Below are 16,563 nucleotides of genomic sequence, written 5' to 3' on the forward strand. Positions count from 1 at the left end.
TTTTGATAATACTTCAGGGGGTTATAATTAGTAGGATACAGGAGGGATCAGTAAAGAGCCCTCTTATTGAGAAGGTTCCATGTCTGCTCTCAGTTTGGAGAATATACTACAGTCACAGGTTAAAAGGCAGTGATTTACCAAGAGTTCAGGGATCATGAAATTTGACATTAGGTAAGCTGAAGTGAGAAAGAGAGCTGTAAATCTAGTAACCAAATAGCAATATAGTTATCAGGGATGGGGTAAAGTAAGCACTCACAGGTTAGAAATAAAAAACTGAAAGAAGAGAGATGCTGCACTAGACCCAGAAATACAGAGTTGAAAACATGGGACAAGTTGCAGATAATGGTAAGTTTGGTCTCAAAAACAGGTCACAGAGTCAAGACTTAAGATTCTGAAGCAATTGATAAGGTGTTGTCATGGGGAACTGGGGGCTTTTTCTAGCTGGCAATGCTCCTTGGCTTATCCTTTTACCTTTTGGAGAATCTTTGTACCTCATAAACTGGAGAATAGCATAGAGCCTAATAGTTATCTTCTGATATGCCCCTGGAGACAACTTTTGTTATTTTGATACTGTTTTCCGTAACTATTTATAATTTTCTTTCTTTGAATTGCCTGTAAAGTTATATGTTAGTGTTAAAAACGCATGGCCTGTTAATGATAGTGGTATTCCTTAGTGTCCATTTATAAAATTTTATAATACCTCATTCAGATTTGGGGGGTACTAATACCAGCCTATTCTAGAAAAGTAGCATGATGAACATCTAAAGCAAATTAAGTGTTTGTTTTGTTTTGTTTTGTTTTTTGCGGTACGCGGTCCTCTCACTGTTGTGGCCTCTCCCGTTGTGGAGCACGGGACACGCAGGCTCAGCGGCCATGGCTCACGGGCCCAGCCGCTCCACGGCATGTGGGATCTTCCCGGACCGGGGCACGAACCCGTGTCCCCTGCATCGGCAGGCGGACTCTCAACCACTGCACCACCAGGGAAGCCCAAATTAAGTGTTTTGAAATGTCAAGAACCAACAAATAATCTTCAGATACCTATATTTGTTAAAGTTTAAAACAAAATATAATGAAATTTCATAGATACATCACAGTATGTAATTATGATAGCACTTTCTCCCAGTTTATTCCCACAAACACGGGGAAATAGAGAGTAATTGACCAAAAATGAATGGTTTCTGATCTAGCATTCAGCCACCAATAAGATAATGTCCAGGACTTGGAGTTTATGACTGGCTCTACCTAATTTCAGCATATATGTAAGCAAAGAATTTCTTCTTAAAGAATGAGTACCTTATTTATGTTTCCCATTTGTTTTTACTCTAAAACTACTCTTCTTCTGCCTCAGAGGGATTTTAAATTTGTCAAGTTAAAGAAGGCATCATCAACAAGTAGGTGAGATTCATGAGATTCACCTGCTTTTAAAAGTTGAAGAATTATTTCTGTTGGAAATAATAAAAGTCCTAGTTACAATCAGTATTTGTGCCTGTTGATCTGATTTACTGGTTAAAAGAGTTTGTTTTGTGTACTTGCTTGTGTGTCATTTTCTCCCCAGAATTTCACTACAACATCAGATATATACTCTTCCTTTGAAATAGCTATTATTTACTAGTTACAGCTTAAAATAACTAATATTTATGAGATAGCCAGGCATTACAAAATATACTCTAGTGTATAATACATAGCTGATAAAATGGAAGTTAAAAATAATTCTCCTTATATTATTTCCATTTTTATATGATGATGATTACAAAAATAATAGCTAACACTTATTGACGTGCCAAACACTAGGCCAGGCACTTTGCATTCGTTAATTCTTAATTCAGTTAATCCTTACAACAACTCAAGTAAGTACTATTATGTGTCCATTTTGCAAACCAGAATCTGAGGTATGGAAGGGTAAAGTAATTTCCCCAAAGTTATGTGCTTGGCAAAGCCAGAATTTTAACTCAGTCCAATACCCAAATTCCGTGCACATTATCATTTCGCTGTAATCAGTTAACTTATTGCATCCTATTTTTCAAAATCTAGCAAAGAAAAGTTAATGTAGAAAATAATAACTTCTAAGTCAGTGGTTCCCACCCTTGATTGTATACTGGAATCACGTGATCACTCCCAGAGATTTTGATTTAATTAGTAGAAGATGTGGCCTGAGCTTGAGGATTTTTGAAAACTCAGCTGATGTGCACTTAAGGTTGTAAACCACTGTCATAAATGCCCACTGACTGTGGAAGTGGAAATATTTGTGGCAAAATCACCTTGTACATGTTTGTCTGATAACAATAGGAGTAAGGTTAGTAAGTGCATATTTAAAGCTGTGAGAGCTCTTATTTCCACAAAAATATTCATTTGATTGATTTAATATGTAACGATGGCGTTTCATATCTCATGTTTTTGTTTTGTTTTAAATGCAGACGTAACCCATGGTTATCTTGAACAAGAGACCACGGGGAGAAACAAAAGTACACAGCCAGATGAGCAACTGCCTGTGAATTCTAAGGGAAGCATGCATCAGAAATCCAATGAATTAGTTAATGAAGCTACATGTGAGGGCATAGAATTGCCAGAGCAGAGATCAAGGAATTTTCAAGTCATCAGTCCTCGTCTAGGTGATGAGACAGCTTACTGCACTACAGAAAAGTCCAAGTGAGTGCTAGCAGCCTTAGATTTAGAAAGTAAGAATTGGGAGAACTCTTCCTTCCTTCCTCCCTCTCTCTGTCCCTCCCTTTCTTCTTTTTGATGTGGCCTAAATTTGACATATCATTAACTTATTAGCATTTGAGGAATCTAATACTAGAGTTTTCTACTATTTTCATTACATTAATATAATATGTCTAAATCATTGAGTGAAAAAGCACAAGGTGAGTTTGAATGAAGGTCGTGAGGTTTTATATTGTTTTGTTGAATATTATTTTAAGTGACCTTTCATTAAGGATCTGGAAATAGCTATTAAGCTGATATTAGATGGGATATTATTCATCAGAGCTATAACCTGGCAGCTCCAAGACAAAATAAGCCCAAAGATATGATTTGATTTTGGTCAGTGCTGTTCTTCATTTAAATGAATTTGAATGCTTTTAGAAGGGTTGTCTACTCTCCCATTTACCTTCCTTATTATTTTACATTCTGTAGTTTCTACCCATTCACTTTATGTAGCTACCTATTTCATGAAGGGATTTGAATTTTGACACCTGTGACTTTTACCTATGGGAGAAAAGCACTTTGGTAATTAGTCATGTACTATGAAAATACTGCTAAATTTAAAGATTCTCAATGACTAATATAATTTATAACTATGTTGAAATATAAATACTATGTTTTCAGTCCAGACAAAAATCATATTTTATGGAATACTTTTTAACGGAGTTTTACATAGGAATAGCTATTTCTATTTACTTAAAAATTATGAAATAGCTATATTAATGAATATTAATATATAATGAAGTGGATATATTAATATGTTCCACTTTCTTGGTAATCAGTTATATTCTTATCAAAGTGTAGTTTGGAGTACATTTTTGGGGAGTAGGGATGAATGAAGAGGTGATAAACTTTATAACCACATGGGAAAAGTAAATAATAGAGATTAGGCTAAAGTCATCTCTTTTCCCTTCCCTTCCTTTATAGTACTTGCTAACAAGTTAATATTGTTCTCAAATAGCATACACATTGTAAAAAATTTTTTTTGCTTAAAGGTTACAGGAATAGGTTTTCATTTTTAATGTTGCGAATTTAATAATGAAAATATGATATTCTGTCAATTATAATGAAAAAATATTTATTGTTCCTATTTTCAGAAAAGTAAGAAATGTATCTAGAGTTCTGACAAGAAGTACAAATTAAATTAATATTCACAAGCCCTTAAAAACTGCGTTCTTTAAGTATACTGAACCATGAATCTCTAGACATTACTAAATGCTTTTCACAGATTTAGCTCTCCCTGTGAAATTGATATATTGCACCTCTGTGATGTATTGTATATTAGCACCTCTATGAAATTGCAATGTTTAGTCTTTTTCATCCATAGTATTTTCTTAACAGTGCATAACAAGAAAAAATTTAAATTAAGTAACTTTACATACTTACTGTTAAAATTAAATGTTTCCCCCATTTGAAGTGTAAAATGTATAGATCCTATATAGTTGAAATTATATGTATATTGTTGTAATAGTTTTCTTTATTACAGCATTATGGAGCATAGAAATAATGATTTGCATTACAAATGTATGATTCCTTGTCAAGTTACTTCAGACTTAAATAAAGAGGAGACAATAGCATTGCTTCTCAAAGAATTGGACATTCTCAAAGCAAGCAATAAAAAGGTACAATATAGGAAGTCTGATGATTGTACAGTATACTTTTAGCTGTTGACCTTCTAAGTTTGCTTTGTCACTCATCATAATTCAGTTTTATTGTGTACTTTAATCCTTTAACAGTAGCTTTATGCTGTTGCCATACCATGCCATTCACGGTATGATTGAGTTGAGACATGAGCTGTGAAAAGCAATTTCTTTGGTTTCCTGCCTTGGTGGCTTGCAATATCACTTCCTTTTTCATAGATCTGTGGTACCTAAAAAATTCAAATTTTACTTCATTGGTTTCATGTTACTTTCTTAACTTTTTTTTCTTTTTTTTAGTAGTATCTGTGCCCTGTATTTCATCTCAATAATATATGTAAACTTTAAAGTAGCAAGGCTTGGAAATATTGTCATTTACCTTGTGTTATCTTATACTGCTACATTTTGTCCAATCCAATTTGTCATGTCATGTTTTATCTTTTCTGACTCTTTTTCTAGTTACATTCCTTTGAGCTTTAAATAATGTTCATTTTCTATGCCTGCCTTCTTTTTTTTTAACCTCTACATACTTTTCTGATTCTAATATTCTAGTTGTTTGACCTAATCAAACTGAAGCATGATGTTAAGAATGTTGATCATGTCTGACGAAAAACAGCATAAATGACATAAACGGAGGGAGAAATTAAAAAGAAAACATTTGGAGGGATCCTGTATGAAAGTCTGAGATATTTTCTGTATTTTCATTTACCAGCTGTTTATTACATGCCAATTATCAGCCAGGTGCCAATGCCAATTTAAATGGAATATGATGGCATAGCATTCTCAAAGGGAGATTTGTATCAAATATTAAGATTATTATCTTAATTAATTTTGTTTCAAAATATTAGAATTACTAAGAGAAGCTATAATTTGTGCTACCCATTATTTTATTATGATAGTCCCTTCCAAGTCTTTTGCTTTAAGACAAAAGAATGGATCAGATTGCTTTTTGCTGCAGTAGTTATTTTTAATAATAATGTTATTCCTTCTTTAATTTCATTTGCCTATACACACACATAAAATTAAGTGTATATTAAAATGTTTTTATAATTTCTATGTCATTTCAGGTAATTATTATTTTATAAAATATCTTAAAACCTTAATTTTTTTTTCCCCTGGAGTTATGTATTCAGTAAGTTAATACAGTTATTCTATAAGGGTCTAGAGAAAAGCAAAAATTATCTTTGGGATTAATTATATTTGTGCAAGAAATTTATTAGTAAGAATCTATGTTTATTTCAATGTGTTTTAGCTTCAAGAAAAACTGACTAAAGAAGATGAAGAACAGAGAAAACTAAAGCTTAAACTGGAACTCCAAGAAAAAGCAACAGAAGCTCAAATTGCTGAAAAAACAGCAGGTATAGTAGATCAGTATTAACATATGGCATTCAAAATCATACACAAGGTTATTATCTGATGTGGCTTGGTGAATAGTAGCAAACTCGCTTATTTGTCAAAGGAGGGAAAGCTCTGTCTTCTTTCTTTTTTTTTTGCCTGCTTAGAAAATAGGTGGCTTTAACAACCTGGTACTGGTATTAGTGAGAGCTTTACCTGTATTCATACTGATTTGGGCATTAAATTCATTGTTAACACCATGTCACTCCAATCACAAAAAGGTTGTTTGTTTTGTTGGAAGGGCCTGAACAAACAAGGGGAAATAATGATTACCAGTGCCTCTACCTTTCAACCAGCAGTTCACATACCACTTATTGTTTTAGCTTGTTGAGAGAAAATACTTCTCCTTTGTATGAAGATAGTCATATATTCATTGCCAGTGAAAACCTACATTTGATTCAAAAATCTGTTTTGTGCAGTTAATTAATTTTCATCTGATGACGTGGATGATGATGAAGATAATGTTTGCCCTGAAAAGATCTTTCCCTGAAGATAATGTTTTCTGGTAAAAGGTTGCCAGAGTTTAAGATTATAAATGAATGCCTGAAATGTTTTGGAGTCTGTCTTCATTCACAGGTCATGGCAAGGAGAAAATTTGTAAAATGTATCTGTGATGTGTTACAGATATGATCAGGTGATTCTCAGTTGTCTCTGGTGGACTCTGTCTCTCTCTCTCTACAGTTTATATATTATCCCTGTGACTCTCTTCCTCACACTGTTTTAGTGTGTTAAGAAAAGAGATATTTCATAGAATAGTAGAAATTAGCATTCAGAGGCATTTTATAGATCCCTTATTTTAACATTTTTATATCAATTGGAATGCTTTTAAAAAGTAATTGTACTTTGTGATTAGTTTGAAGTTATAATCATACTTTATAAATCACTTAACCTGGGACTTCGCTGGTGGCACAATGGTTAAAAATCCATCTGTCAACGCAGAGGACACTGGTTCAAGCCCTGATCCAGGAAGATCCCACATGCCTGGGAGCAACTAAGCCTGTGTGCCACAACTACTGAGCCTGTGCTCTAGAGCCCGCAAGCCACAACTACTGAGCCCGCGAGCCACAACTACTGAAGCCTGTGTGCCACAACCACTGAAGTCTGTGCTCCTCAACAAGAGAAGCCACTGCAATGAGAAGCCTATGCACACCAATGAAAAGTAGTCCCCACTCGCCTCAACCAGAGAAAGCCCACGTGCAGCAAGGAAGACCCAACGCGGCCATACATACATACATAAAAAATTTTTAAATATAATAAACCACTTAACCTGTTTGCATATGAAAGAATTCTGGTGTTTTAGGTCAGAGAAATGATTAACAGATACTGTCTGTCTTCAAAATATTACTGTGCAAAGTAGAACGTCACCATGAAAATATAACTATATAACTAAGATGATCATAAATAAATACTCCAGCCAAATACCAGATGGTTGTTTTTCTATTATGTTAAACTACTATGAATTTTTTGTTTCTTTTTTAGTGGGGAAATATGAGAGTAATATATTTTAAGGAAAATTAACAGTATGTTAAAAATGAATAATTCAAATATAAATTTAGAACAATTTAGAAGTTTCTTGGCTTTTTATAATCAAATATGTATACTAATTGCTGAAATGGTATTACAAGAAGTACATTTGTTTTAAGGTGTTTGCATTATAATTTAACTTTGTATGTGTCTTAACAGATGTATTTTAATAAGATTTAGGCCATTGTGATTTATTGTAAATCATGAATTCATATACCTGTGTAGCTCATTTATCTCTTGGAGGGGAAAGAACATTAAGCATTAATATTTACTCTTTAAGCTTTTGTGTAATATAGCTAATCATATACTTTACATATTTATTTATTGGTATATATTTAAGGGTTCCCTATTACTAAACAGTATGAATCACACATGCATAAAATGGAAAGAATTTGATTGCTTTATGATTCTTGTTAACATCAAATTCTTCTCATTAATGACAAAATACTATTTCAATAAATGTTGAATGTTTGAAAGATGTTTAGGATATTTTTATAGCTTCCTAAATTGATGAAATTAGTAGTGCTATATAGTTTCTCTGGAGCTAAGCAATCCTAAAGAAACATGTCCAACCATTTAGTTACAAAAATGGCTCAAGGACTTCCCTGGTGGTGCAGTGGTTAAAAATCCACCTGCCAATTCAGGGGACACGGGTTCGAGCCCTAGTCTGGGAAGATTCCACATGCTGCGGAGCAACAAGGCCCATGCGCCACAACTACTGAGCCTGCACTCTAGAGCCCGTGAGCCACAACTACTGAGCCCATGTGTCACAGCTACTGAAGCCCGCATGCCTAGAGCCTGTGCTTCACAACAAGAGAAGCCACCACAATGAGAAGCCTGCGCACCACAACGAAGAGTAGCCCCCACTCGCCGCAGCTAGAGAAAGCCTGTGTGCAGCAACGAAGACTCAATGCAGCCAAAAATAAATAAATTTTAAAAAAAGAAAATGACTCAAAATTTAAATCCCCTAAGTTTTTTAAAGTATAAATTTTCAAAATGTATGTTTACTTTTTAATGTTTTAGTTCTATCTTATTAAAAAACTTGAAGATATTTTACTTTTAACCTTAGAGAGAATTATTATTATAATACATCAAAAGAAAAAAGCTGGATTGTTTAAGAAATCCATTGGTTTGAAACTACAGGAAATTTATAAACTGACTCTTGGTAACTCTTGAACTTTTTCATATTTTCTCATTATACATGAATTTTTTTAAAGTTTATCTTAGAAAAGCTAATCTTGAAAAAGCTTATCTCCTACCTGATCAGTAGTAAGCGCGATCAAAAAGCTAAACACGGTAACAAAAAAAAGTATGTTACTACCCTCATAGAAAGAGGAACATTATGGTACTATGCGTACATGTGATAAATGTTTTATTTAGTCATATGAAAGAACAAAGAATCCACACAAGCATGGATATTTGTTTCTATCACTGCTCATTTTTATATTCAAAATAAAAATGTATTTGCTAAAGTATATTACAAATGTGCATACACATACAAGTATTATAGTATACTTAAGCAGAATACAAAATGTTTTAAAAGTCAAAATATTCCACATTAAAAGAAATACATGCTAAAACATCTGAAAATTGGAAATTGCAAATAGGATACAAAAATGTATGTCTATAGGTTTTTCAAATAAAATGTTAATTAAAATATAAGGTATTCTAAAGAAATAGCCATTTTCTTCGAGTATATTAAATGTAAAGATTTATATATATATATAAGAATATTCATATCAGTATAAGTTATGATAGCCATAGAATTAGAATCAATCGAATAATAAGGCAATGGTTAAATAAATTCAGGTATCTTTATGGTATGAGACATTGTTCAGTAATTTAAAAACATTTTTAAAGAATATTTAATGATATGAAAAAACTTTATGAATTAAAGTTAAGTCAAAGAAGTAGGGGGAAGCTGTATTTATAATTTTTGTTAAAAAACTGTATGCACATGTATATAATATAAAATGAGGGTCAAACTTTAATAGTGTTAATGGGTGTATAAATGCTTCAATTAACAGGATTTTTTCTGCCTTTTCAGGTTTTCTGCAGTGATTTAGTATTAGAAAAAGTAATGTTACTTTTAAAAGGTGTGATTTTGTTTTAAGTTACTTGCTCACTAATCTTAAAATAATTCCTGTGATAGGTTCGACACATAAAGATTACATAAACCAACATCTTATGAAATCCATGTGATGGCTTTGATCAGATCTTGCCATTTTACCTGTGCCACTTTTCTTGCCCTTCAGATTTCTCCCTTTTTTACTTTTATGTCTTTATTATGTAACTTATGTATATGTTAGTCCAACTTGTCTCCCCAGCTGATTGTATAATTTATAAGAATAAGAATCTGGTATAATCAAAACTGCATAAAACAAAATGTTCCCAGTACTTTGTGAGACAGGTTGAAACAATGGGAAGACTATAAGCCTTGGAATCAGATGGACTAAGGTTCAAGTCACAGTCTTGACACTTAATACCGACCATGTGCCTTTGGGCAAGTTACTTATTAGCCTCTCCAGGTTTACTTCCTCCCATGTAAGATGTAAATATTAACTAATTTACCAGATTATTTTAAGGATTAGAGACAAGGTACAGAGGCACCTAGGATATAACTGGTACTCAGTGAATTATAGCTAATATTAATATTTGATTATTTTTATCTTTATGAAATTCTTAAATCTTTGAGGTTTATGCTAATATATATATTTCAGAAGTCATGAAAAAATTTTTGTTCTGTTTAGCTTTTAATTTAAGTTCATAGTTCACTGTTTAAAATTTTAAAAGGGAAATAAATAGAAAAGTGAAACAAAAAAGTTTGAAACGAAGGATTGGATGAGGAGAAAAATTACCATTGAGATATATATATTTATTATCATTTATTACATTTTCCTTAAACATGAATCTGAAATAAAAGAAATGGGATGCACAGAATTTGGGTTTTAATCTAATATATACCTATGATAAACCTTCATGTAGACTATTACAACAGCATTTCCTTTGTTTCCCTGTTAGTTTTACATAATGTGAATACTGTCATTATAATGTGATCTCATGAGAGTTGGAAACTCCATTGTGTCCTACGTCATGATAAAATCTCAAATGGTTGACCTTTTTACCTTCCCCTACTTTTTTGACATCATCATCATCACCACCATTGATACTGTTTTTATTAGGTGCTTAATAGGGACTATGCTAACTTCTTTAAAAATTAAAGAACTATTTATTGAGGAGTTTTTATGTACTAGGCACTGTGCTAGGCACTGAATATGCATCAGCAAATAAAACCGATTTGGTATTTCAAACATGTCTTTTTGTTTGCAGTCACTTCTCATTCATAATACACATTGTAGTAGATAGTGGTTAAATGCTTAGACTTTGGATTCAGACCTTTGTTCTAATCTTTCTACTGCTTATCATGTGTAAGTGACAGCCTCACTAAGATTTGGTTAAAACCTACCTTATGGTTTGGTGACGTTTAAGTGAGATAATGTTTGTGAAGTACTTAACCCATTAGAAAGCACTCAATAAATGGTAATTATGATGATAAGGTGATGATGTCACCATCGTGTTTTCTCAAGACTTCTTGATCTAATAGGGGGCATATCAAAGTGTAACTAACATAAATAACTATCTCATAGCTACTTGTATATGGTTTTGTCTCACAAAGAATTGATATGTATTCCTTGTTAAAAATATATTTTATTTACTTCATCTTATCCACAGGTTTTAGTTTTCCTTGACTTTCAGAATTAACCTTATTTAGAAAGTTTGAAAATATGGAAAAAAATTTTACATCTCTACAAAAAAGAAAATAAAGGAATTTGATAAGTAGGTCTTATGTTTTAACTCATTAAATTATATATGTGGATAATATGATTTGTAAATTATTGGCATGTATGACTTTCAGATACTAGGGCATGTTTTAGAGAAGCACAACTGAAACATTGTCTCTGTCCTTTAGTTAAATGTCTTTTCTCATCTAAATAAAATGATTAAACCATAAATACTTCAAAAATTCTTTTATTTAAATTAAGTTTGACAGTGAGAGATAGTATTGTATGACCTGATCTGAATCCATTTAATTTAATCACTCTTAGGTGAGTGACGTGGTTATAACTTTTAAAAATAATTTGTTTAATTAAGCCTTTCTTTTTTCTGAAACAGTCTCAGTGGGCATTGTCTAGTGTTAAATGTCTCTTAATTTTTATTAATCTATTGCATTTACAGTATACAGATGTGTAAATTTTTACACAAGAGTATTTATTTAAATAGTTTTTATGTTATCTTGTGATATTTAAAATATTTATATTTCTTTTAAAACCTTATATTTCTATTTCTTAAATGCTCACTTTAGAGTCTCTGCTCTATATGTTAGTTATTTTTCTTTCTTGCATGTCATCCATTAAAGATTAGCTGTGGAAGCTTGGAGCATGGAGAGATTATGAATGACAGAACAACTCCTGTAGAATAATAATCAGATTTTGGTATTTAATGCTGTTTGACTTTTGCAGACACATTTCTTATTAACCTTTGGTACAAAGAGAAATCCACGTTCCTGATATCTCATGGAGAAGATGAATTTGAGATCCTCTTCCAATTAAACTGAAATAAGGCCAATATTGGGTTTTAGTCAAAAGAACTCCTTAGTTCTTTAAGTCTTATATTTATATAAATCAATCAATCTATCTATCTATTTATCTTAGTTACATTTTACATATAATTCAGTGGTTACATAATTTGCTTAGTTAGCATACTGTACTGATTCTGCAAGCGTTTAATCTGCTTTTTCTCTTTAAACATAGATTCTTCCCTGGGCACCCATATTTAGACTGACTTGTAAATAAAAAAAATATTGTTAAGCCCTTCTTATTACAGAGAATGTTCTTTTATTTTTGGTAGAGACGAGATGAGTTTAATGTTATTGTCCAAAGCATCACAACGTAGAATCCCTGAAACGTATAACTTAAGTTTTTCTATTCAGGTTAACATGTAAATGTTAAAAGCATAGGTATGTAATCTACTGTTATAGCAAATATATTAAGACATCCCAACTAATTAACATGGAAAAATAAAAATTGTTATGTAATAGAAAATGTTTACATTGTTCTCTTGTAAAAAAAAAAATCTGTTACCATATATCATATCTCAAATGATGCTGACCATATAATGATTAAGAAGAACAAGAGTCAGTTCTGTATATCAGAAAAACAGAAAATAGCGTAATACTTGCTTTTAAGAAATAATGCACAATGGAATACCATTTTTCTGTATATAAATGGGCATTAATAAAATGTTAGTCTTTAACACTTAAATGGCGTAACAGTATTAATATAACGGAGCATTACATGTATCTATCTATCTATCTATATTTTTAATTTTGAAGGAAAAAGGATTTCAAGAATATAGCTAGTCATTTCAGATAAAAACAAAAAGTCCCATCTCTGTGAAATACAGCAGTTAGAAATATTGATAGGTAGAATGCTGATTATATTATTATCTTTGGCTGTAGAATCCTATGAGTATGAAAATTATAATGAGTGCCAGGTCAAATAATGCTTACAGGTAGAGTATGGCCACTTTTGTAACATGAGATCACATTATAATGATAGTATTCACATTATGTAAAAACTAACAGGGAAGCAAAGGAAATGCTGTTGTAACGGTCTACATGGTTTATCATAGGTATATATTAGATTAAAACCCAAATTCTGTGCATCCCATTTCTTTTATTTCAGATTCACATTTAAGTAAAATGTAATAAATGCTAATAAATATATATATATATATCTCAATGGTAATTTTTCTCATCATCCAACCCTTCGTTTCAAACATTTTTGTTTCACTTTTCTGTTTATTTCCCTTTTAAAATCTATTAACAGTGAACTATGAATTTAAATTAAAAGCTAAACAGAACAAAAATCTTTTCAAGGGCTTCCATGGTGGCACAGTGGTTGAGAGTCCGCCTGCTGATGCAGGGGACACGGGTTCGTGCCCCAGTCCGGGAAGATCCCACATGCTGTGGAGCGGCTGGGCCTGTGAGCCATGGCCACTGAGCCTGCACGTCTGGAGCCTGTGCTCCTCAATGGGAGAGGCCACAACAGTGAGAAGCCCACGTACCGCAAAAAAAAAAAAAAAAAAAAATCTTTTCATGACTTCTGACATCAAAGATTTAAGAATTTCATAAAGATAAAAAATAATCAAATATTAATATTAGCTACAATTCACTGAGTACCAGTTATATCCTAGGTGCTTCTATACATTGTCCCTAATCCTTAAAATAATATGGTATATTAGTTAATATTTACATCTTACATGGGAGGAAGTAAACCTGGAGAGACTTATAAATAACTTGCCCAAAGGCACATGGTCGGTACTAAGTGTCAAGACTGTGACTTGAACCTTAGTGCATCTGATTCCAGGGCTTATAGTCTTCCCATTGCTTCAGTCTGTCTCACAGAGGAAAAGAGAGAAACCATTATAAATAACAATAACCAATTCTAAAGAGGAAATGATCTTGGAAAAAGTTTAGGTAGCAGTTATATTTCACTGAATTTTCATATTGGTATCTGTTAAAATTTAAAGTAAAAACTCTGTGCAGAAAATAAGTTAAATACCCCTTAATAGTATATTTCAAAAGTGCATAACATTATTGATACTGATTTTAACACTTCAGGGATAAGCTTATCTCTTTTATATTAAAATTTATAGCTCTAAATGAATTTGGTAAAGTAGCAGGATACAAAATTAATGCACAGAAAACTCTGGCATTCCTATACACTAATGATGAAAAGTCTGAAAGAGAAATTAAGGAAACACTCCCATTTACCACTGAAACTAAAAGAATAAAATACCTAGGAATAAACCTACCTAAGGAGACAAAAGACCTGTATGCAGAAAACTAAGACACTGATGAAAGGAATTAAAGATGATACAAACAGGTGGAGAGATATACCATGTTCTTGGATGGGAAGAATCAACATTGTGAAAATGACTCTACTACCCAAAGCAATCTGCAGATTCAATGCAATCCCTATCAAACTACCAATGGCATTTTTCACAGAAGTAGAAGAAAAAATTTCACAATTTGTATGGAAACACAAAAGACCCCGAATAACCAAAGCAATCTTGAGAAAGAAAAATGGAGCTGGAGGAATCAGGCTCCCAGACTTCAGACTATACTACAAAGCTACAGTAATCAAGACCACATGGTACTGGCACAAAAACAGAAATATAGATCAATAGAACAGGATAGAAAGCCCAGAGATAAACCCACGCACATATGGTCACCTTATCTTTGATAAAGGAGGCAAGAATATACAGTGGAGAAAAGACAGCCTCTTCAATAAGTGGTGCTGGGAAAACTGGACAGCTACATGTAAAAGAATGAAATTAGAACACTCCCTAACACCATACACAAAACTAAACCCAAAATGGATTAAAGACCTAAATGTAAGGCCAGACACTATCAAACTCTTAGAGGAAAACATAGAACACTCTATGACATAAATCACAGCAAGATCTTTTTTGACCCACCTCCTAGAGTAATGCAAATAAAAACAAAAATAAACAAATGGCACCTAATGAAACTTAAAAGCTTTTGCACAGCAAAGGAAAACATAAACAAGACGAAAAGAAAGACAACCCTCAGAATGGGAAAAAATATTTGCAAATGAAGCAACTGACAAAGGATTAATCTCCAAAATTTACAAGCAGCTCATGAAACTCAATATCAAAAAAACAAACAACCCAATCCAAAAATGGGCAGAAGGCCTAAATAGACATTTCTCCAAAGAAGATATACAGATTGCCACCAAACACATGAAAGGATGCTCAACATCACTAATCATTAGAGAAATGCAAATCAAAACTACAATGAGGTATCACCTCACACCAGTCAGAATGACCATCATAAAAAAATCTACAAGCAGTAAATGCTGGAGAGGTTGTGGAGAAAAGGGAACCCATGGGAATGTAATGGAAATGTAAATTGATACAGCCACTATGGAGAACAGTATGGAGGTTCCTTAAAAAGCTAAAAATAGAGCTACCATACGATGCAGCAATCCCACTACTGGGCATATACCCTGAGAAAACCAGGATTCAAAAAGAGTCATGTACTACAGTGTTCATTGCAGTACTATTTACAATAGCCAGGACATGGAAGCAACCTAAGTGTCCATCGACAGATGAATGAATAAAGAAGATGTGGCACATATATACAGTAGAATATTACTCAGCCATGAAAGGAAAGGAAATTGAGTTATTTGTAGTGAGGTGGATGGACCTAGAGTCTGTCATACGGAGTGAAGTCAGTCAGAAAGAGAAAAACAAATACCGTATGCGAATACATATATATGGAATCTAAAAAAAAAAAAAAAATGGTTCTGAAGAACCTAGGGGCAGAACAGGAATAAAGACGCAGATGTAGAGAATGGACCTGAGGACACAGGGAGGGGGAAGGGTAAGCTGGGATGAAATGAGAGAGTAGCATTGGCATATATACACTACCAAATGTAAAATAGATAGCTAGTGGGAAGCAGCCACATAGCACCGGGAGATCAGCTCGGTGCTTTGTGACCACCTAGAGGGGTGGGATAGGGAGGGTGGAAGGGAGACACAAGAAGGTGGGGGTATGGGGATATATGAGTACATAGAGCTGATTCACTTTGTTTTACAGCAGAAAGTAACACAACATTGTAAAACAATTATACTCCAATAAATGTAAAAAAAATTATAGCTCTAATATCAGATATGTTAGAGGTATGAATGTAAAAAGCACATTTTTAGAAAGTGTTCTTAGATAGTCTTTGAGTTATCTGTACTCAATACATGTATATAATGATTGCGAGTTTTGCTAAAAAGAGTTACTGTTTTATATTTTTGCTACTTAAAGTCACAATTTTGTATAATTTTCTAATCAAGCTTTAGCAGTTTCTATACTCTTGGTAAGTATAAATTTATAGCAGCTTTACAGAGGAAAATTTTAAAACATGTAAAGAGCTTAAAAAACTTTTTTAATGTAATAATCATACTTCTAGGAATTTTCCTTAGTAATTAACTGTGTATATACATAAAGATTTGTGTACAAAGATGTTCATTACAGTGTTGTTTATATAGTGAATAATTGGAAACAGTGTTTATCTGATTTTAGGAGCATCTTAGTTCAATCAAATATGTCATGTCCAAATGATTGAATTCTATTCTATTTTATAATTTTGAATACTGAAGAATATGAGAACATATCCTGTTTATTTTAATTATGCACAGAATGTTACAAAGCTATGCAACACATTTCTGT

The 16,563-nt window shown here is 32.7% G+C and overlaps 1 protein-coding gene across 4 annotated transcripts in view; it reads left to right on the top strand.

The window, feature by feature from the left end:
- Positions 1-16,563, top strand: part of MIPOL1 (mirror-image polydactyly 1) — a 322,300-nt gene that overhangs the window by 89,596 nt on the left and 216,141 nt on the right. For 2 of the 4 annotated variants that reach the window (XM_029236546.1, XM_029236545.1), the window contains 3 exons: positions 2,415-2,646; positions 4,172-4,322; positions 5,590-5,695. In XM_029236546.1, coding sequence (XP_029092379.1) covers positions 2,415-2,646; positions 4,172-4,322; positions 5,590-5,695 — 489 coding nt within the window. The remainder of the gene's footprint in view (positions 1-2,414; positions 2,647-4,171; positions 4,323-5,589; positions 5,696-16,563) is intronic. The other 2 variants (XM_029236547.1, XM_029236548.1) reach the window with 2 other exon arrangements.

The sequence above is a fragment of the Monodon monoceros genome, unplaced genomic scaffold, assembly GCF_005190385.1.
Source record: "Monodon monoceros isolate NGI ecotype Baffin Bay Population unplaced genomic scaffold, NGI_Narwhal_1 Super_Scaffold_21, whole genome shotgun sequence".
Classification (NCBI taxonomy): domain Eukaryota; kingdom Metazoa; phylum Chordata; class Mammalia; order Artiodactyla; family Monodontidae; genus Monodon; species Monodon monoceros.